The sequence below is a fragment of the Sorex araneus genome, chromosome 2 (genome assembly GCF_027595985.1).
Source record: "Sorex araneus isolate mSorAra2 chromosome 2, mSorAra2.pri, whole genome shotgun sequence".
Lineage (NCBI taxonomy): Eukaryota > Metazoa > Chordata > Mammalia > Eulipotyphla > Soricidae > Sorex > Sorex araneus.
In genome coordinates, this window is record NC_073303.1 from 299,038,853 (window position 1) to 299,061,181 (window position 22,329).

The 22,329-nt window shown below is 46.6% G+C and overlaps 1 protein-coding gene across 5 annotated transcripts; it reads right to left on the reverse strand.

Moving 5' to 3' along the window:
- Nucleotides 1-495: 495 nt before the first annotated feature.
- On the reverse strand, nucleotides 496-18,379 carry ZNF639 (zinc finger protein 639). 5 transcript variants are annotated; one of them, XM_055127850.1, is made up of 6 exons: nucleotides 18,250-18,379; nucleotides 12,926-12,997; nucleotides 11,560-11,628; nucleotides 8,089-8,199; nucleotides 4,140-4,274; nucleotides 496-3,540 (listed from the first exon to the last, which is right to left on the reverse strand). In XM_055127850.1, the coding sequence occupies exons 3-6, from the start codon at nucleotides 11,615-11,617 to the stop codon at nucleotides 2,387-2,389; spliced, it is 1,458 nt and encodes a 485-aa protein (XP_054983825.1). In that variant the 5' UTR covers nucleotides 11,618-11,628; nucleotides 12,926-12,997; nucleotides 18,250-18,379; the 3' UTR covers nucleotides 496-2,386. The 5 variants fall into 5 exon arrangements, with proteins under 5 accessions (XP_054983825.1, XP_054983824.1, XP_054983826.1 ...); XM_055127849.1 differs by lacking the exon at nucleotides 18,250-18,379 and adding an exon at nucleotides 18,134-18,221; XM_055127851.1 differs by lacking the exon at nucleotides 18,250-18,379 and adding an exon at nucleotides 17,583-17,628.
- Nucleotides 18,380-22,329: the final 3,950 nt, after the last annotated feature.

Consider the following 22,329-nt stretch of genomic DNA (forward strand, 5'->3'; position numbering starts at 1 on the left):
TCTCTGCCCCAATTCACAATTTGAAGTCTAGATCCCCAGTAGGTCAGAATGTGATTTGAGAGGATAGGATATTTACCGAGTTAAAGTGAAGTTATCAGGGTAAGCCCTATTCCAATGCAACTGGTGTCCGTATAAAAAGGGTGTTTTTGTTCCCAATCCCCGCGGTTGTGCCTAATCCAGGGCCTCACAAATGCAAGGGGAGTGCTCTGCTGCTCTAGTACATCAGTGGTCAAGGTGGACTATCGGAGACAGTTGTAAACAGGAAGATCATCTGAACGTGAAGACGGCCACTCACAAGCCAAGAAAGCCTGGAACAGATCCTTCCCTCACAGCTCTCCAAAGGAACAAGTTATGCCCAACATTTCTATTTTAAACTTCTAGCCTCTAGAACCACGAGCCAGTAAATTTGTTGTTTAGGACAGTATATATGTATGGTAATTGGTTTTGACATTGACTAAATTACCAAAATTTACAAATTATTATGCCAGCAATCCGTATTTCCCAGATCTTCCTAATTCTTTATTAATAATTCACTTTCTTTCACATGATTTGACATCAGAAATTTGGGCTTAACTGCAATTACAATAGTAAAAATAAAATGTCAGGAGGTCATAAATTTGAAATGTTGCTTTAATTGTCCGGCCACCCTCTTCCCAGTTCTTCCCTATTTGCGTCTTTTTTTTTCTTTCCCATTTTGGTTTGTTTTTGGCCACACCTAGTAATGCTCAGGGCTGAATCCTGGCTCTGTGCTTGGGGATCACTCCTGGCAGTGCTCAGGGAACCAACCATATGGGATGCTGGAGATCAAACCCAGGTTGGTTGCATGCAAGGCAAACACCTTTTCCGCTATACTAATGTTCTGCCCCCTTCCTCTTAAACTATTTAATACCGATACAGGAGCTAAAATAAAGTGAGAATTTAAAAACCAATCTTCTGGAGAGCTGAAAAGATAGCACAGGGCTAAGGCACACAGGGGTTAAGCCACTAGCCTTGCAACACAGCCAACCCTGCTTAGATCCCAGGCATTGTATGTGGTTCCTGAAGCATCACAGGGGTCACTCCTGAGCAGAGACCTAGGAATGGCCCCTGAGCACCACTGGTGAAGCCCCAAACTAAAAATTAAATTAAAAGAACAACAGGTATGCAAGGAAAATATTTCCTTCCTACTGTGACAATGATCTCACAGTGTTATTAAAAGAATCACATTTAAAATGTTTCCTGATTGTCTTGGGGATAAATTCATGGCCAGTGAAGGGTCTGACAGTGGAGGATTACTAGGCCATAAAAGATAGCACTGTAGCACTGTCGTCCTGTTGTTCATCAATTTGCTCGAGTGGGCACCAGTCACGTCTCCATTGTGAGACTTCTTATTACTGTTTTTGGCATACAGAATACTCCACAGGTAGCTTGCCAGGCTCTGCCGTGCAGGCGGGATACTCCTGGTAGCTTGCTGGCCTCTCCGAGAGGGACGAAGGAATCAAACCTGGGTTGGCTGTGTGGAAGGCAAATGCCCCACCTGCTGTGCTATCGATCCAGTCCTATGCAAAAAGGAAAAAATCATGTAGCTGGCTGCTACCTGAATGGATATGGAGAGTATCATGCTGAGTAAAGTTAGAGGAGAAAGACCAACACAAAATGATCTCTCTATATGTGGGATATAGTGGAGGAAGTATTTAACTGGGAGGGGGGAGGGCAGCTGAAAGGTAGTAAAGTTATACTTGACTCTCAGCAACAGTACCATAAACCATAGTGCCAAAAGTCATAAAAATGCGCCTCTCAAAGAGGAAAACTGGCGGGTAGGAGGCAAATGGGGATGGGAGCACTGGTGCAGGAAGTGGCTACTGGTATTGAAACACTGTATGACAGAAATCCAGTCATGAACAACTTTGTAATTCACAGTGACTAAATAAAAAATAAAGGCAGGTCTGTGTTATTCATGGGATTACCAGTGGATTCAATGGTATATTACATTGCATTTAGGTTGTGGCAGTAGAACACTTTAATGATAACAAACACAAACAACTGAGCTTATCTTGAGTATAAAGAAAAAAAAATCATAGCACCTATGGTAACGGAAGGAAAACTGTAGTCTAGTTTCTTTAGTACATCTGTTTCTTATCAATTCATGGAATCAGCGAACATGCAAGAAACAGGATGATAGTCACGAAGAGTGGTTAAAACTATAAAATAACATGCACTGAAAATACCACACGTTGAATACAACTATATACCAAAAAATTTAACAATACCAAGAAAATAGGACAATTAAAAGAAATAATCTTATTGTCTATACAATTCTCATAAATGGAGGTAAGGACCACCCATTTTAACATCTTAAAAAAGCTCGACTTACTATTTTACATTAATATCATGGAAGTTAAAGAGATCAAGTGGTCTCATGGACCGGCAGGTGACTTATTAATTCCCTTTCATTTCCAAACCTCATCAAGCAGTCACTACACTTATGAGGTAAGTCAGTCGAATGCTTGAAATCTAGATGAATTTTAAGATCTTCAATTTGTCCCGTTGAATATTCACAGTATTGACATAAATAAATCCCTTCGGACAAATGCGAATTTAGGTGTTTGCAATACTCTAGCATACTTGAAAAACCTTTGCCGCAGTCATCACACACGTGAGGGAAAATTTTGGTGTGTTCAATGGCAACATGCCTGTTGACATTCGTATGAAGCCGACTCCGGAAACCACACACCTGGCATACAAAGAAATTTTTACATTTGTCGAAGGTGATTTTGCTCAGGAGGCTGTACTGCCCGTGCTCCCCGTGGTTATACTTATCGCTCAGCTCGATCAACTTACAGGCGTGTTCGTTTACCACGTGGCTGTGCAAGTCTTCCGGGTCGTTCGTCTCGTGTTCACAGAACTGACACAGGTACTGCTCGTCGCAGCTGTGCTCCTGGAAGTGCAGGTACAGCTCGCTGCTCGAGGAGAACTGCACGTCACACTGCTCGCACCAGTAGAGGTGGTCGCTGAAGTGCGTGTCGGCGATGTGCTGGCTGAGGTTCTCAAAGATCACGGTCTTGTAGTCACAGTATTTACAGATGTAGGGATCCTCTTCGTGGAGCTTGGCGTGCTCGATGAGGAGCACGTTGGTAGAGAAGCTTTCCTTGCACACGCGACACATATTCGAATCCGTGCGTTTGTGTTTCAGGATCATGTGCTGCTTCAGATCGGAAAAGTACTTGCTGTTGAAGTCGCAGAGCTCGCATTTGTACAGGCCGCTGCTATTGGCTCTCAGCAAAGGCCACTTCTGCTGGGCAGTCACGTTCAGCGCCTGGTTCTTGTCGAGAACTTTGCAAAGTTTAGCCGGGGGCTCCTCGTCCGTTTGGTCTTGGAGACTTTCCGAAGAATTGTTTTCTGCCTCTAGATCATAGTCTTCGGAAATCGCATGCACTTCCGCGGCGATGGGAACATCCTCGGCGGTGTGGACTTCGATGGGGCTCTCCTCCGGCGCGTGCTGGTGGACCGACTCGGGCGAGTCGCACTCTTCGTCACAAATCTCAATATCGGCAGATTTTTCTGAAAAATGAAATAAACATCACCATTCCTATATATGCGTACATTGTATTTATGCATATATATTGGGGATGGAGCGATAGCACAGCGGGTAGGGCACTTGCCTTGCACTCGGCCCACCCGGGTGCCTCTGCCCCTCTCGGAGAGCCCGGCAAGCTACCAAGAGTATCCCGCCTGCATGGCAGAGCCTGGCAAGCTACCTTCGGCCTATTCGATATGCGAAAAATGTAACAAGTCTCACAATGGAGATGTTACTGGTGCCTGCTCGAGCAAATCAATGAGCAACAGGATGACAGTGATACAGTGATGCATTTTATGTGTATATATATCATATATATATATATATATTTTATAGGTTTTAATTTTGTTCTTCTGGGCCACACCCAGGGTCACCCCCGGTGCTGCCTGGGGCAGGTGCTGGCAGGGATTTGAACCCAGCGCTGGCGCACTGCAAGACAACTGCCCGAAGCCCTGGACTAACTCTCCGGCCACTGCTATTTCTAAATAAGACCAACTTGACGATAACTGGCAACAGGATATTTATTGGTCATTTTTTTCACAGATCAATACAAGCTACGCAAAGACTGGGCGAGTCTCCCGACCTGCAGAGAAGGCAGCGTGCTCCAGGCCCCTGAGCACAGGGCTGGGCAGCAGGCAGCCCTGAGTCCGACTTCGGAACTTTATTCCATCTGTAAATTTTGGCAACTCATTGGATGTTTCAGTATCAGAATCATCATCTGTAGTAAGAGATTTGGAAAAATATTTGCATTAAACATTAATATAAGACAGCATGAAATGTTCCGAATAAAAATTTGAATTTCAAGGGGCTGGGGCGATAGCACAGTAGGCAGGGCATTTGCCTTGCACGTGGCTGACCCGGTTCAATTCCCAGCATCCCATATGGTCCCCAAGCACCGCCAGGAGTTAACTCCTGAGTGAAGAGCCAGGAGTAACCCCTGTGCATCGCTGGGTGTGACCCAAAAAGCAAAATAAATAAATAAATAAAATCTGAATTTCAACAGGAACTAAGAAACCTTAGTTTTAGCTAGAAGAAGAGATTATACATGTTCTACAAGCACAGAAACACCTGCTTGAGCAAGCACTTTCTTTTATTTTCATAAGCCCTTTGCCCCAGAGCACTTTTAAAATTAATTGAAAATTTTATTTATTTTTGGATCTGGGGGTCACACCTGGTGGTGCGCAAGGCCAGAGATCAAACCCGCACTTCACACATGCGAAGTAATGCTTCCAGCTATCTGAGTCTTATACTTAAAAATTTTAATTTCGGCTCGGCCCAGATAAACCTGGAGCCGCTGAGCGCGAATCGGACCCTCTGCGCCTAAAGACTTTGACTCCAAAGATGTAACACATTCGGGCATCCAGCGCAGCACCCGAGAGCGATGCACTGGGACACCAAACTGGGCTACAACTCGGTGCTGCTGGGGGTGGATTTTTTTTTCCTCCCCACCCTGTCTTCCTGCATGGAAAGCGGCGGGCCGGCGGCACCATGTGGCAGGCGCCATCTTCTGATTCCAGACCCACAGGTATTCAGATTTGACTTTGGGGGCTCCCAGGAACTCATGGGAAGGGGGCGTAACCGGCACGCCCTCGGCCCAGATAAACCCGGAGCCGCTGAGCGCGAATCGGACCCTCTGCGCCTAAAGACTTTGAATTCAGAGACTTCTTACAGCAATGCACTGGGACTGTGAGCTGGGCTATGTAATTTCTGGCAGAATTTTCCCTGGACTTTATACAGAAATCCAAAACCGCGCGGACGCTGTGAATCGGTTCCATTTGAACAGTTCTGACTTGGGGAGGAAACTCCAAATAATAACAGTAAGTTTTTGTTGAAAATATTGAAGGTTTTTAATGTAGCAGCCACCTCTGGACTGTGAACTAAGCAAAAGCCCCACGCTGGCCGACGTGGCGTGGCGTACACCATACTATGAGGCGCAGGAAGGGGGATGAGGGGGAAAAAGAAAAAAAAAAAGGGAAAAGGAAAAAGAGGAAAAAAAAAAGAGAGAGAGAGAGAGAGTTATGTCAACTATAGTGAGTTTTGTGTTGAATTATGGAATGTAATCAAGGTAAAGAAAAAATGAAGTGAAATTCATTAGTTATACAGTGGGGGGAGGGGGTGGGGGCGGGGGGTATACTGGGGTTTCTGGTGGTGGAATATGGGCACTGGTGAAGGGATGGGTGTTTGAATATTGTATAACTGACATATAAACCTGAGAACTTTGTAACTTTCCACATGGTGATTTAATAAAAATTAAAAAAAAAATTTTAATTTCGAATTACTGAGTTTGAATTAGCCTTTATCACTACTGTGTGGTCCCAATATTTAAAAATTAACATTGTGGAAGCTGAAATACAGATTAGTAGGAAAATGGGGCTTGATCATCACAATCTGGTTGTTTTCAACACACTTTAGAATGGTCTTGGGTTTACAGAAAACGCTGAAACAGTATTCTCATTTAACCTGAATTTAGCTTTTTCACTATTAACATCTCTCATCAGTATGGTACATTTGTTACAATTAATAACCAGTGCTGAGTAAATTAAGTCCATACTTCATCCAGTTTGCCTTAGTTTTTATCTAATGTTTATTTCCTGTCCCAGGATTGCATCTTGGATGCCGAATCACAGTTAGGTGTAAGTCACAGCAACTTCTTAGGATGGGGCAGTTTCTCAGACTGTCTTTGTTTCTGGCGGCCAGGGCAGATTTGCAAAGTGCTATGTGTAGGATGCCCACTACTGAAATTCATAGGTTTTTTTCCCACGATGAGACCAGGATGATGGGTTACTGAAAGGCAGACCAGAGACAAAAACTGCCATTTTTATATGAAGGCGGCCTACTATCAAGATGATTTGTTTGCTAACGGTGATCACCTGGCTGAGGTGGTATTATCAGGTTTCTGCGCCATAAAGGCACTTTCACTTTCTGTACTTTTGGTTTTGGAAAAGTTCCCTCTATCTTATCCCTAATTCTTAAGGAACGGGGGATAATCTTTCTTTTTATTCTTGTGATGCCAAGGGTTACGCACTGCTCTACTACTGGGTAGACGATCCCATGGTCATCCCATGATCCCATGATTCACTTTTTTGTGAGTGGGGTGGGGTGAGGGGGAGGAGGAAAACAAAATAGTTTTATTTAGAAAAACGTACAGAGAGCCAGAAAAAGTAGAGAAAACACCGGCTATAATGCTGGCAGAGAACACGCAAGCTCCACTGTGAGGGGGGAGCAACTGTGAATTTTGGGCGTGAGGGAGGATGATGTCTGGGTCACAACAGCTGTGCTCAGAAGTCACTCCTGGCAGTGCCCTGGGGAGGCGGAGGATGGTGTGGGGACGGAAACAGGTGAGCTGCAGGTAAGACGAGTGCCTTACGTCTCTGCACAGGAATTTGGAATTCTTTTGTACAAATTTGTCTTTTCTACCCCATTTATTCAAGCGTTATAAATACCCAAGTATCAGTGAAGACTACAGAGATTTATACTTTGCGCTGTAACTCAGTCCCGCCCTCCCCTCCCTCTGCCAACTGTTCCCAAGTATCGGTTGATAACGATGACGGGATCTCTCGACAGGATGACAGGAGCTCTTCCAGATGACCTCTGTACCCCCCTGGTCTGATTCCAGCGTGCGCCTGCGAGCATACTGCAGCACCGGGAGATGCGCCAGACGTCTCCCGCGCCCCTTTGCTATGCTCTGAGAGTGTGTCTGCATATGTACACTTATGTGTCCTAATTTTCTAGCACTGTTAGTTGGTCCGGATCCATCCCATTAATTTTCTGACCTAAGACTAGAATCAGCATTCCTCCAAGAAACTTTCATTCCTTAAATCTGGAGAACGATATTACAAGTTAAGATCTAGGTATATTCAATGCTATTAGAATTAAATATGTTCACAGCTATTTCTTTTATGTCCTCTCAGCTAATAGCATAAAAATATGGGCATTCTCTATCACCCCCATCGAGACATATCAATATTATTGCATATATTCCTCTACATTAAACACCTTTTTGCTAATGCCTGACTCAACATGTTCTTCACTAATTTACATCTCTACACCTGTTTACAGCTCAAGGGAACTACAGTTTTGGTAACTGTAGGCGAAAAAAAAAATGTATCATGTGCCCAATGCTCTAGGTAAGTGTCAACAAAAGATGCAGTATCATAAAAACCAAATTCTTCACTCTTTCTTCTTTTCTTCTATCAGCCCGCCACACTGAAGGTGGAGCTGAACCGGAGAAATGCAGTCAACGTTGTGTTACCCTCTCCTTAGAAAGCTCCCCTGTCACTCCTGTTCTGCCACTAATTCCAAGTCAACTAAGAGACTGAGAGGAATGCATGTTTTATTTCTATGTCAAATAATGTTAGCAATTAAAATTGTTTCACTTGCTTTTTTTTACTAAAAATGTTCTGTTTCCTTACAATAATTTCAAACACCTGCCAATTTTCAAACCATCCCTTTCACACACATTTTAGAATAGGAAGAAATTGAAATATGTAAAAGCAACTTAAGAAAAATACTTAAGAAAATATTAGACATACCTCTGTTGTCAAAATACTTTAAGTCCGGTTGTCTTATGGAACAGACACTGTAACAGTGGTCAGAAAAAATTCCATTGAATCCATCTGCAATTCTGCTTATTCCTGAGGAGTCTGGGCAGGAAATAAATGGGCACACCTCAGACACAGCCGACACACATTAGTTAAGGGCGGCCTTTTCCCCACAACAGAAATTGTCGGAGTACTTGTGATCAAGCATCGTTTCCCTCAAGCTGTTGCTTGCAGACTTGATACCGACACTGAATTTTATACAATTTAAGTTATACTTAATACATTTTAAGTTATACAACTTAAAATGGACTGGAGCGATAGCACAGCAGGTAGGGTATTTGCCTTGCACGCGGCCTACCCGGGTTCGATTCCTCTGTCCCTCTCAGAGAGCCCAGCAAGCTACCGAGAGTATCCCGCCTGCACAGCGGAGCCTGGCAAGTTCCCCGTGGCGTATTCGATATGCCAAAAACAGTAACAACAAGTCTCACAATGGAGACGTTACTGGTGCCTGCTCAAGCAAATCGATGAACAATGGGATGACAGTGCTACAGTCCAGTGCTACAACTTAAAATACAACTGCCCCTGGGACAGGCAGCAGGGGCATTGACCCTCACCCAAAACCACTCAAGTTAACAAGCTGGTATTTGCGAGGATTGGTTTCAGCGCCTCCAGAAGACACTAAAGTCTAAAGCTGCTCAAGTGCCTGGTGGGCCCCAGTATCTACGGTTCTGCACCTGTAGTTGGCTGAATACGGGAGTGCAGAACCTGAGGCTAGGGGCAGCCAGCGGTGCTGACCAGGGACACAGCAGCGGTGTTCACTAGGACGGCCAATGGTGTTCACTGGGGCAGCCAATGGTGCAGTCAATGATGCTCACTAGAAGCATTACTTAAAACTCACAGCAGTGGATGAGCACAGTTCCAACTTGTGTTTTTTTAACAACCAACTTTGAAGCACACACAAAAGCACTGCCCTGGAGTCTGTCACTGTATCACTGTCATCCCGTTGTTCATCGATTTGCTCGAGCGGGCACCAGTAATGTCTCCATTCGTCCCAGTCCTGAGAATTTTAGCAGCCTGTGCTTACTCGTCTTTCCCAATGATGGGAGGCTGTTTCAGGGTCAGGGGAATGAGACCTGTTATTGTTAACTGTATTTGGCATATCGAACATGCCACAGGGAGCTTGCCAGGGTCTTCTGTGTGGGCCGCAGCTTGCCGGGCTCTCCGAGAAGGACGGAGAATGTATATCAGAGAATACAAGCAAGTATGTTAAAACCAAACACATGTGTGCTGCTGTAGGCACATCAGTGGGCTAGACTATAAGAGTTTTTTTTTTTTATTTTCAACATAAGTATGACTTGGAGTCTAAATCCCACAAAATAAAAATGTCAAGTGGTTAGAGGTTAATGGTTAAGTGGTAAGCGCAAAGAATACTGACTTAACTCTCAAGCAGATCTGCAGAGCAGTGAAGAGAAAGTGTAACATGGGGGAAACTGTCTGAAGACCGGAGGGGTATCATGCAGTCATTTGAATCTTGGTGGGAAGACCAAGAGCTATAAACTCAGTTTCATTTCCTTTGATCTGAAGAATACATACGTTGGGTGGGTTACTATGTAAACACCCAGGGTCCTAATGTCTGTTTCTGTATAGATGGCATGTGGGAAGACCTCTTCCTAAACCTGAGTACCAAGCTGGCCCCCGATGCTGGCTGATGCTAGGCTCGCCTCAGTGTCTCAAATGAGGCAAAAATACCCAGCAGAAAAGCCAACTGCATGCCTCTGTTCACTGCAGCACTATTCACAAGTGCCAGACTCTGGGAGTGCCGGAGAACAGATGACTGAATAAAGAAACTATGGTTTGTACATTGTATATACACCTATACAATGTAATACTAGGCAGCCATTAGAAAAAATGAAGCCATGAAATTTGCTTCTACATGGATGGATGGATGGACAGACATGGAGAGTATCATACAGAGTGAAATGAGTCAGAGGGAGAGACACAGAATAACCGCATTCATTTTTCGGATTAAAAAAACCCAAAAATGGGGGTCGGAGTGATAGCACAGCGAGTAGGGCGTTTGCCTTGCACGCGGCCAACTCGGATTCGATCCCCGGCATCCCATATGGTCCCCCAAGCACTGCCAAAAGTAATTCCTGAGTGCAAAGCCAGGAGTAACCCCTGAGCATCGCCGGGTGTGACCCAAAAAGCAAACAAAAACAAAAAGACCCAAAAAAAACCCATAGTATGATACCCAAAGACAGTAGAAACAAGGGCCAGGAGGATCAGGTCATGGGAGGGAGCTTGCCACCAGCTCTGGAGAAGTAAGATCAGGACTGACAAGGGACTACCATGACAATGATACTCGGAAAGAAGCACTATGGGCAAGAACTGAGTGCCAAAAGGAGGTAGAAGGATCTACGTGATAACCTTTCAGGACCTGTACTACAAACCGTAATGCCCAAAAGAAAGGGAGAGGGAGAGGGGGAGGGGGAGAGGCTGGGGCAGTGGGACAGTCACAGAGATAGGCTGGAGGGGTGGAGAGGGGTGGGAGGGAATCGCAGGACACTGGTAGTGGGAAACTGCACTGGTGAAGAGAGGGTGTGAGAACACTGTGTGACTGAAACCCAATCAGGAACAAGTCTGTGGCTGTGCATCTCTGTTTAATTGAATCTCCTGATGATTCAACTAAACGAGCAAAATGCAAGCCCCCTCCCACCAAACGACCTCCTTGCACAGCCAGCCTCAAAGAATCTAATACTGCAGTATCAAAAAAAAAAAAAAAAGTTGACAAAAAAGAGAAGTCAAATAGTTTTACTTGGACAAAGTAAGGAGAGAATGAGAGTGTCATAAAGTAAAGGAAGAGGGGCTGGAGTGATAGCACAGCGGGTAGGGCGTTTGCCTTGCACTCGGCCGACCCGGGTTCGATTCCCAGCATCCCATATGGTTCCCCAAGCACCGCCAGGAGTAATTCCTGAGTGCATGACCCAGGAGTGACCCCTGTGCATCGCCGGGTGTGACCCCCCAAAAAAAAAAGTAAAGGAAGAGAAATCACAACACTCCAAGGCGCCTCCAGAATGGAGTGCGCCACATGTCAAAAGGAAGCGGTCTGGCATTCCTGAAAACAATGTACAGCAGAAAGATTCTCCCCGAGGACTCAAAATACCTCCTCCCCATAGAACATCATGCCTTTAGCACAAACTCGACAAATCCCAATTATGCCATATATGTAACCTCAATGCCTAGTTTTAAGTATAAATCATAAAGTTGTGAGGATTAAATAACAAATACAAAGTTCTGATGTGTGCCTGGCACCTAGTAGGCAATGAGCAACACACAGACAACTTATTTACAGGTGATCTGATAAAATGAAACCTCCAATCATTCCGAGAGAATACATGGGACTACAAATCCATGGCAATTAATCCCTGGCCGAACTTGTAAAATACTCAACTGAACACTGACCTGAGTAACGAGAAGGATGTAAAGTCTTCCTTTTTCTTTTCTTAGGGTATTCATTCATATCTTTTCAATCTAAAAATGAGAAAAGTCAACAAATCTCTCATGAAGAAATATACTGTTACAAAAATTCTTCCTGACCAAAGACTTTACCGGTAAGAAGAAATGTGTCAAAAAAAAAAGAAGTGTCACAAAAATCTTTCATAAGAAGCACTGTAACACTGTGGTCTCCTTATTCATCAATTTGCTTGAGTGGGCACCAGTAACGTTTCCATTGTGAGACTCGTTATTGTTTTTGGCATATCGAATACGCTATGGGTAGCTTGCCAAAACTGTTTAACAACACCATAGATACATTATTGGATATTTTTGTTTGGATCACATTTAAAGATAGGATACCAATTTCTGTGTTCTTTCCTAATGAGCCTAGGAGCTCTTTCGAAATGTAGATAAATACCCAGTGATATGCAAAGGAGATGGCTCAAAGGACTGAGTATAAGGCCCCTAACTACATGGCCTCCCTCCATCCACTACCCTGGGGCCCCCTGCAATGTTGGGGAGCCGCCCCCCCAAACCAAAGCAAAACCAAATTCAAATGGAGTGATTTTGAGAAATGGATAACTATAAGCCCAATGATTAAATTATTTTTACTGAAAAAACTCATGCGCCCATGGAACCACATGAAGAATCTTACAGGAAAATTTCTTATCATTGGGAATACTTTGTTTCCACTTGAAGGAGGATACATTCCGTTAAAAATACAGTGTTACTGGGGTTGGAGAAATAGGATAGCTGGTAGGGCTCTCACTTTGTATGCGGCTGACCAGGGGTTCGATCCCCAGCACCAGAGTCCCAAGCTGTGTCAGGAGTGATCCCTGAGCACTACACACACACACACACACACATATATAAATATACTATATACATACACATATGTATATACTGATCTCTCAGCTTTCAGAAAACAACTCAGAATCTAATGTTTGTTTTTGGGGTGCAGGAAGGGGGTTTCCCAAGCAGTACTCAGGGCCTGCAGACGAGCTGCTGCTCAAACCCAGAGGAAGTGCTCAGGGAACACGGTGTTGAGAGTCACGTGGTGCCAGTCACAGTCACGCACTGCCTCACCCCTACACTATCTCTCTGCCCACAGCAAGTTTCCAGGGAAACATCCTAGGGGTCAATACACACAGGCGCTGTGGGTCAGTCCTCGCACCCTGATTCCCAGAGCCTCCCTGGGAAAGACCCCAAGCAACAGGCTGGGACAGCATCCCCTCAGCACCCCCACTTCATTCTCTTTCTTACCATCATCATGAGGAAAGGAAAACTACACAGCACCACCGTATAATCAAATCCCCAAAGCCGCCGAACTTACTTGGTATAGTTCTTAATACTGAAGTGAGGAAGATAAATTCCAGAAAGGTTTTCAGAAGGTGAAAGAAAATTTCTGTAAGAAGCAAAACAGAAGTCATATAAGCAAAAAACATATAAATAAGTTTGTGAGATTCAAGAAAACAACGATAACAACCCTTCAATAAGTAAAGTTATTTAGCAATAATTCAAGCAAAATAATTTTTGAATGCACAGCATATAAGTACCTAATATTTATATTGATAAACAGGTTAAGTATAAACATCACCTTTTCTTTTTTTTGGGGGGACACACCTGGTAGTACACACCTGGCAGTGCTCAGGGGTTACTCCTGACTCTGCACTCAGGAATCCCTCCTGGTGTGCTCAGTGGACCCTGTGGGATGCCAGGGATCGAGCCTGTGTCAGCTGCAAGCAAGGCTACCATCTTACCTGCTATACCGTTGCTTGACACCTAAACGTATATCTCTGAAATAAATTTATAGTCTAAGGCTATTATAGTTTTTTAGTTCCAAGCGAGAACTATAAATTTTCACTAATTTGCTGAGTAGTAAAACCGAAAATACTGAAACATATGCCAAATCACAGGCTTTTAAATTGCTTAGGCCTATATGATTTAAAAGCAGAACAATCACCATAATTTATGGAACACCCAGTCTACATTCATATTTAACCCCGTGATATGCAAAACCCACATTTCTCAAAACTGGTATTTATCCCTTGTTATTGATGAGGAAAACTCAGATACTTAATGGCAGGATGGGAATTTGAAAAACACCAACAATTTTTAAAGCCCATGCCTTGAGCCCATTTGCGGGGCCCTCTGGGGCTGAGCCTCAATGGTACCCTTTCCTCTGCAGCAGCAGACAGGCAAGACGGGGCAGACACAGAACTGCAGTGTGAGATTTTCTCCACCAGCTGTATACAGTTACTTCTCCTATCACCCAGGGGATTGCAAGGGCAGGCAGAACCTGACATTATTACTAAGACCACCTCATTTCGAGCGGGAGGTACGTAAAGGGCATATGCGATTGTTGGCTTTTGGTGTAGGAATAAGCTCAGGACTCACTCCTGGTGAGCTCAGGGGACCATATGCAGTGCTGGGGACTGAATCCTGATTAGCCACATGCAATGCAAAGGCCTTAACCCCTGTATTATATCTCTGGCCCTAGTGGTGTCACTGTCACTGTCATCCCGTTGCTCACCGATTTGTTCGAGTGGGCACCAGTAACGTCTCTCACTGAGACTTATTGTTACTGTTTTTGGCATATCCAATATCCAATACGCACAGGTAGCTTGCCAGGCTCTGCCGTGCGGGCTCTCCGAGAGGGGCAGAGGAATCGAACTCGGGTTGGCCGCGTGAAAGGCGGAACGCTCAACCGCTGTGCTATCGCTCCAGCCCGTCGGCCCTAGTGCATATACTATTTTTGCTGCTTCTAAATCCTTGGTATAATTAACACTACAGGGAATCAGATAGAACTTTTTTGATTTCTTGGGCATTTTCCTAACCCTAATTTGATATTATCTTTACATTCCGTGAGGTACAAAGAAGAGTGCTGAACGCAGATAAAGGGATATACATGATCACCTGTCAGTACCTATATTGTAAACCATAATGACCAGAAGAAGAGAGAGAGGAGAGAAAATGAAGAAAAGTGCTTGCCATAGAGGCAGGCTGGGACAGGAGGTGAGGGATAGGGATAGGATTAGTGACAGGAGGGAAACTGGGGACACTGGTGGTGGGAAATGTACACTGGTGACGGGGATGGGAACTGGAACACTGCATGACTATGATGAACAACTTTGTAATTATGTATCTCACACTGATTTAATGTAAAAATATAATTTAAAAAAGTCAAGAAAAAAAGAGAGCGAGGGAGGGAGTGAGGGAGGGAGAGAGAGAGAGAGAGAGAGAGAGAGAGAGAGAGAGAGAGAGAGAGAGAGAGGGGAGAGAGATCTGTGAAAAGTCAGCTACACCATAGAAGCAGTGATGAATTGTGCGTCTTCTGATTGCTGAGTTTCGAAGGCTCATTATTTGCTCATCACTGTGCCAGCACGCTGCATCTTCTTTCTCATTTGCACTCAGCCACGAACAGAGAGGAGGGAAAGGGAATCACCCAAAGAAATGCATGAGATTTTATAGACATGACACCTCCCCCTACACAGTATGACATCACAGCACCCTGGAGCCCATCTCAATAAAGTACATTCAAGAATTTTATTTAAATAAAAGCTGCTAGGTTGAAGCAATGGTAGAGCCAGCAGGCAGGGCACTTGCCATGCTTGTAGCTAACCTAGGTTGACCCTTCAGCATCCCATATGGTCCTCCAAGCACTGCCAGGAGTAGTTTCTGAGTGCAGAGCCAGGAGTAAACCCTGAGCCCACCGGGTATGGCCCCAAAAGGAAAAATAAAAAATAAAAACTGCCTTTATGTATCAACTGGAGCGATAGCACGGCGGGTAGGGCGTTTGTCTTGCACACGGCTGACCTGGGTTCGATTCCTCTGTCCCTCTCAGAGAGCCCGGCAAGCTACCGAGAGTATCCCCTCAGCACGGCAGAGCCTGGCAAGCTACCCGTGGCTTATTCAATATGCCCAAAACAGTAACAAGTCTCACAATGGAGACGTTACTGGTGTCCGCTCGAATAAATCGATGAGGGATGACAATGCTACAGTGCTACAGTGCCTTGCCGTTTATGTTGCAGACAGATCTTAAAGCCTAATTCCCAGCAGCGGTGAGGGGCTCCTCCTGCTGGTGCCTGGAATAACTTACGTGACCCAAGCCAGGCCGCTGGCACCCAATGCCTGGGCACAGGGCACTGAGCTCTGGTTTCAGCCCAAAGCTTTTTTTTTCCTTCTTTTTGGGTCACACCCGGAGATGCACAGGGGTTACTCCTGGCTCTGCACTCAGGAATCACCCCTGGCGGTGCTGGGGGACCATATGGGACGCTGGGAATCAAACCCGGATTGGCCACGTGAAAGGCAAACGCCCTACCCGCTGTGCTATCGCTCTGGCCCCCAAAGCTTAATTTCTAATTCTGCTTTTATTTCTGTGCCAAAACCAGTGGCGCCAAGGATGGAACCCGGGCGTCCGGCATGTAAAGCACACTTAGTCCAGTGGGTCCTCTCGGCCTTCCAAGACCTCTTTTGTACATTTCTAGAATTATGAAACCTACAGCTTCATAGTTCATGTTCTAAACACTCAAAGTGTCATGGAAAACACCGAAAACCATTAGCCAAGCAACAAAGAGTGGCTTCTTGCTATTTGAGAACACAATACAAATTCTCTGGAACCGAAGCACAAAAAGAAAAGGAAACCCAGCGAGGCATTAAATTAAACTACTGTTGCATGCTAGCACAGACCCAGCTGTTAGATGAGGAGCACCTTGACCGGAAAGGCCTGCCTTCTTCCTACCAGCCCTGCCCAAAGCGTTGGCAGACCTTCCCGCCGGACCATTAGATGTCCACTCAAAACCAAAAAGGCGCTCGCCAGCCTTCATTTCAGACAACTTTTTAATGTGCTTTCACGACAACGAGAGGTTTGGCGTTCTACTCTGGCAAGTCAATGTCCACCCCTGCGCACTAGTACTCTTCAGGATGATTCTGGAGTCTTCTGTGGGATGGAGAGAACGGGGTGAAGACGGAACTTGGGCTCCCACATATCCATGGCAAGGGGCAGTACCATGTCCCTAGCTTTCTTAGGAAGATTCTGACACCCCCCCTTTAGAACTTATCATTCGCCCCCCTCCTCCTGCTCACTCAAATAAACATGCCTTGCATGCCAACGAGCCAGGTTCCATCCCCAGCAACCCCAGGAGTGAACACTCGATCCCTAGTGCACAGTCCTGCAGCACCACCAGGAGACCCTGCCCCCAGCACCTGGCCGGGAGTAGCCTCCGGCACTGCATGTGACTCAGAATAAAAAAAAAATTACTAAAATCATCTGCAATCTATTCACTCAGAAAAATAATCACTTAACATTTTCCCATCTCAGGCACCACTGGGGGTCACACCTGAGCAACTGTCAGTAATAGCCCTGGACTAGAGCTGGGTGATCCAAGCCCACCCAACTAGCCCAAACAAATGAACAGCTAGACAATGTCAACATGCCAACTCTTTTCCTTCTATTCTAAGGCTTATATATACTCTATATAAAATTATTACGGGAATTAATTTTTTTATATTAAAAAACATTAACTCAGTAGGGGTAGAGCACTTGCCTTGTGTGAGGCCCTGGGTTCCTTCCTGAATTACAAAAAATAAAAGTGTCATTTAGAGGATGTGGCTCACCCATAAATATCTGCCTTGCACGTTCAAGGGTTTGGTCCCCAGGACCTAAAAAAGGGGGGTATTAAAAAATTAAGCCAACTACATGTATTTTTTCACCTGCCATTTGTTCTCAACAATAAAAAATTGGGCACTTTTGTTGTTGTGCAGGCACTACAATAATTAGCAATCGACGAATCAAGCAGATAATTTAAAAATTTTTTTAAAATATTTTGAGGAATGCCAGGGATTGAACCCAAATCTCAGACATGAAAGACTTGCCATTTACTACCGAGCCACTTCCCTCGTCCCCGAGGAATCTTTTTAGAGCTTGTGTGTGTGTGTGTGTGTGTGTGTGTGTGTGTGCAAGGTAAACATTAGGTAGGAAAAAGACATGCCTTTCCAACAAAAACTTCTCCCTAACGAGGTCGAGTCTTAAAAAGCACGTTTGCACTCTCGTTTTGGAAGCAGCATCCGTTTCCCAGACTCCTAAACAACACACCCGCACACACGAAGCAGCTTGGCCCCACTATCCGGCCGTCCTCCGACCGAGCGTTCTTTGCAGAGACGTGCGTCCCGGGGCCGCACCGTGAGGCCCCCAAGGGCAGCCAGGGGTCCCGGGCACCCGGGCCCGGGGCACCGCGCCAGCGCCGGGATGTGCCGCCCGGGGCTGCCACCGCGCCGCCCGGCGAGGCCGCAGGTCCAGCGTGGCCCGGGCCGGAGAGCGGAGCCCGGCGCGGCGGGGGGACCCGCGTCCGGCCCCGCGCCCCGCGCCCCGCGCCCCGCTGGGACCCCGCGCCCGGCCCAGAACCTCCAGCCCGTCACCAAGGTGGGGGGGGGAAGAAAAGGGGGGGCGCAGCCTCCGGGCTGGGGGAGGGGACGGCCAGCCCGCCCCCAAGCGAGGCCCGAGAGGGGTTTCCGTTTCCAGGACGCCGCCGCGGCCACTCACCGGCTCCAGGGCGCAGCTGGCCGGCGTCGGCGGCCGCACGGCCCGGGCCCCCCGCGCGCCCCGCGCGCCCCGCGCCCTCCGCCCCGCGCCCGCCCGCGCGCGCCGCCCGCACTCACCGCCCCGCTCCGCGCCTGCGCCGCGCACCCCGGGGCCCGCCGGGACGGCGGGGAGGCGCCGACGCCGAGGCAAGGGGGGCCGCGGGGCCGCGCACGCCCGCTCCGGAAGGGACCCCCGGCCGCCGGCCCGGGGGAGGGGGCACGCGCGCGCCGCCGCAGGCTCCTTCCGGTCGGGGCCGCGCCCCCGCCGCCGCCGCCCCGCCGCGGGAGACGCGTGCCCGCACCGCCCCCGGGCGCCTCCCGGCCCCGCTCCGGGGGACGCGCTCGCCGGGGCTGGCGCGCGCCGCGGGTGTCGCAACCCCCCCGGGGAGCTGTCGTCTGCTGGGCGCGGGAAAGGGCAGCGGCCACGTCATGGTTTTAGTGTCCCTTCCACACCCCGCCCCCCGCCTCCACCCTCCGGGGCTGGGGTGCAAGCTCCGGGGGAGCAGAGGGAAACTCTCGGACGGTCCCGAGCCGCCTCTTAGGCTTGCTGCCTCCAGGGTGCTCCGGTGTCGCGAAACATGGGTGGAATGCACGGGAAGTGACAGGGGATGGGGTTCCAGGATCCACGCGGCTGCGGGGCCCACCTGGAGCTTCCCAGAGCCCGTGGGAGAGGATGCAAATAAACAGAGTGCCCCTTCCAGGAGCTCGCGACCACCCAGGTCCCTCTGCCCGTGTGGTCTTGCATTTCATCTTTGAAGAGTTGAGGAGGTAACGCCCTCAAGTGAGAAAGATGAGTTAGTGAGGGACACTGGGCTTTACTCATTTTTGCAGCCCTGGTACCTGGGTTCCCAGTGGGTTCTTGAGGCCCTCCGGGATAACCGCGTGCCCATGGTCACGCACAGAGTGGGCTACATTTGGGCCTTTTTATCCACACCCCAATGATTTTTTTTTTCTATTTACCACGTGCTTGCCACCATCCCTGGATAAACGGAATCCCAAACCTTTCTTCCAATCCTTTCCGTTTCTTCCAGGAAATAAAGCTGTATTTGAACCACTAGCTGTGAGCTTCCTTTCTTATGACCTCATAATTGACATGTGTGTGCATTCCATAGAAATGAATGTTTGCAAATGTTCTGAATCAAAGTACAAAAAAGTTTAGAGCTTTTTAAAAATATTCTAATATATTCATCTTTTAATTCCAGCATAATTTGTTCTTGGTACAGGAAAGGGAATTCACATCTTGGTTCAGTTTTTAAGAAAACAAAGTGGAGACATTCCCTGCTGTTTGTCGGGCTCTTCTGACCCGTGGAAGCCACAAGGGGGCGTTATGGGATCATCTTAAGTTACTTATTTTCCTCTCCTGCAGCCTTATGCCTGAGGAAATCTTAGTTCTGGGATGTCATTCTATTCCAAATGTTTGTGGTAAGAGCAAAGGCACATTCTTTCCCCAAGTTACTTAAAAGCAAAACCCAAGCATGTGAAGAATCGAAAGACCCAAAGCAACCTGTTTACTCCATGAACACAGTAAGAGCAGTTTACAGTGTTTATATGCCATCTGTCATGATCAGAATCAGAGGCAGTGATGTTCTTTGATTACCTGGAGAACTGTTTTCCGGTTTCTTATTTGCACCTTCCTTTTAAGGTAGTGGAAGGGGATGCAAAACCTTCCAACCCACTTTTCTCTTTTTTGCAGTGAGGGGAATGACCACAGTCAGGCCTCAGACATGCAAGGCAAGTGCTCTTGCTGAACTACATTCATGGCTGTACCCTCAAATGTCGAGACTGAGATTGGGTGCGTTCAGGGTGGTATGGACTGGAGTGATAGCTCAGAGGGTAGGGCGTTTGCCTTGCACGCAGCTTACCTGGGTTCGATTCCTCGGCCCCTCTCGGAGAGCCAGGCAAGCTACCAAGAGTATCCTGCCCGCCTGACAGAGCCTGGCAAACTACCCTGGCGTATTCGATATGCCAAAAACAGTAACAACAAGTCTCACAATGGAGACATTACTGGGCCCGCTTGAGCAAATCGATGAACAACAGGACGACAGTGCTACAGTGCTACCCTCAAATGTCAGATTCTCAGAGTGCCAGCTCTGTAGTGTGTTCTAGTCTAGAGTGACTAAGTCATCATTCTTCCAACCTTTGACTGCACTCTGTGGCATAGCTTAAACTCTCCTCCTTTGATTTAGAAAAGGGATACATATTTCTCAAAATTGATACAATTATTGTATTATAATACCTATAACTAACAGATCTGGGGGCTGGAGCAATAGTAGAGCGGTAAGGTGTATGCCTTGCATGCAGCTGACCTGGGTTCAATCTCTGGACTCCCGTATGGTCCCTTGAACACTGCCAGAGACCTCTGAGTGCAGAGCCTGAAGTGATCTCTGAAAATGATTGGGTGTGACCCCAAAGCAAAAAATAAAACAAAAATCTGAATTCATTGGGCCAGAGAGATAACACAGTGGACAGGGCATTTGCCTCGCATGCAGCCAATTCGGGTTTTATCCCCAGCAGCCCAGATGGTTGCCCTAAGCCTTCCAGGAGTGATGCCTTGGTACAGAGCCAAAAAGAAGCCCTGAGCATGGCCAGGTGTGGCCCCAAGACAAACAAAATTTTTATATAACATATTATCATACATATAGTGCAATTATTATACGATAATGCATATAACTAAAATATTCTGAAGAGCAAAAGAGAATCTCATAATTCCACAAATGAAATCTAGTCAATAGTAACATTTTATTCAATACCTTCTGGGGAGGGGGTTGTGTTTATATACATTCATGGTTTTCTCTCTTGTTTTGGATTTGGCTTTGGGCTAAGGCCAACAGGACCCCTGGGGGCTATTCCCTGCTCAGTGGTTGATGGGGGAGGGGGTGTCTCTGGTGATGCTCAGAGTACCATCATGACAGACAACAGGACCCGGGCTCCTTGCATGCAAGCAGGCATACAGAACAGTTGAACTATCTTTCCAGTAAAATGAAATTGCTATTTGCCAGGCAGGAGAGAGAATATCGGAATTAAGGTGCTTTCCTAGCACTCAGCTGACCCAGGTTCTATTCCTGACACCACAGAGCATGAAGTAAGCCCTGAGCGCTGCTGGGGCTGGCCCAAACATCCCACCACCACCCTCCTTTGGCAGAGAAATGCATTTTTGTAAGAAGTAGATTAGTGTACTATGTACAATAGAATCTCTGAAGAAAAATCAGAGTTGGAGCGAGAGCAATAATATAATGGGGAGGGCATTTGCCTTGCACCCTACCAACCTGTGTTGGTCCCCAGAATCCCATATGGATCCCTGAGCACCACCAGGAGTAATTCCTGAGTACAGAGCCAGGAGGAAGCCCTGAGCCTTGCTGGGTGGGGCCCCCAAAACAAAAACAAACAAGCAAACAACAACAACAGCAACAACAACAACAAGTAAAACCCAGAGTTGCTTAGTAAGAGAAAGGAAAGATTTCATAGAAGAGAGAATTGTGGGCTTGAGCTTTTACAGACAGGAGCATAAGAAATGGATTGCTTGTGGAAGAAACAGGCTAAGACACACTGGTGAGAACCATGAAAGCTCATGCGTCGAATGGTGAGAAGAACTAGTTGATTAGTGTGGAGCTGCGTGTGGAAAAGCCTGAGGACAGTGATTCTCAGAGTGTGAGAGTTTTCTAGGCCTGCACCTCAGTATCACCTGAGAACCTGTTACAAATGAGGCAGCACTCTGAAGACAGAGCACTGAAATCTCTCTCTCTCTCTCTTTTTTTATTGTTTGTTTGGTTGGTGGTTTTGGGGTCATCTGGTGGTAATGAAATCTATTCCTGGCTCTGGACACAGGGATTACCCCCAGTGGTGTTCAGGGGACCATGTGGTGCCAGTGGTCATGCTAAAGTCTACTGCATGCAGGGCAAGCACCTTAACCCCTATCCTATTTCTCTGGCCCCTGAAATCTATATTTTAAAAATTGTGTTTGGTGATGCTAATGCAGTTAACATTTAAGAACCAATGTATTGGGAAGTAATTTGAGAGAATTAGAAGAAGCTTTTTATTCATACTAGTTTGAGTTATACAAGAAGACAAGAAAAATTATGACAGGAAGAGAGTGAGAAAAAAGGGAGAAAGAGAATGAGTTCTCCTAATCTCATATACCAGAATAATTTTTAGATAAAC

Bases quoted from the DNA above. Each gene is read 5' to 3' on its own strand.
- ZNF639 (XM_055127850.1), bottom strand. From the start codon at position 11,617: ATGAATGAATACCCTAAGAAAAGAAAAAGGAAGACTTTACATCCTTCT. The intron at 8,200-11,559 runs GTCAGTGTTCAG...TTTCCTGCCCAG, and splicing joins ACATCCTTCTCGTTACTCAG to ACTCCTCAGGAATAAGCAGA. The intron at 4,275-8,088 runs GTATGTCTAATA...CTCTTACTACAG, and splicing joins AAAGTATTTTGACAACAGAG to ATGATGATTCTGATACTGAA.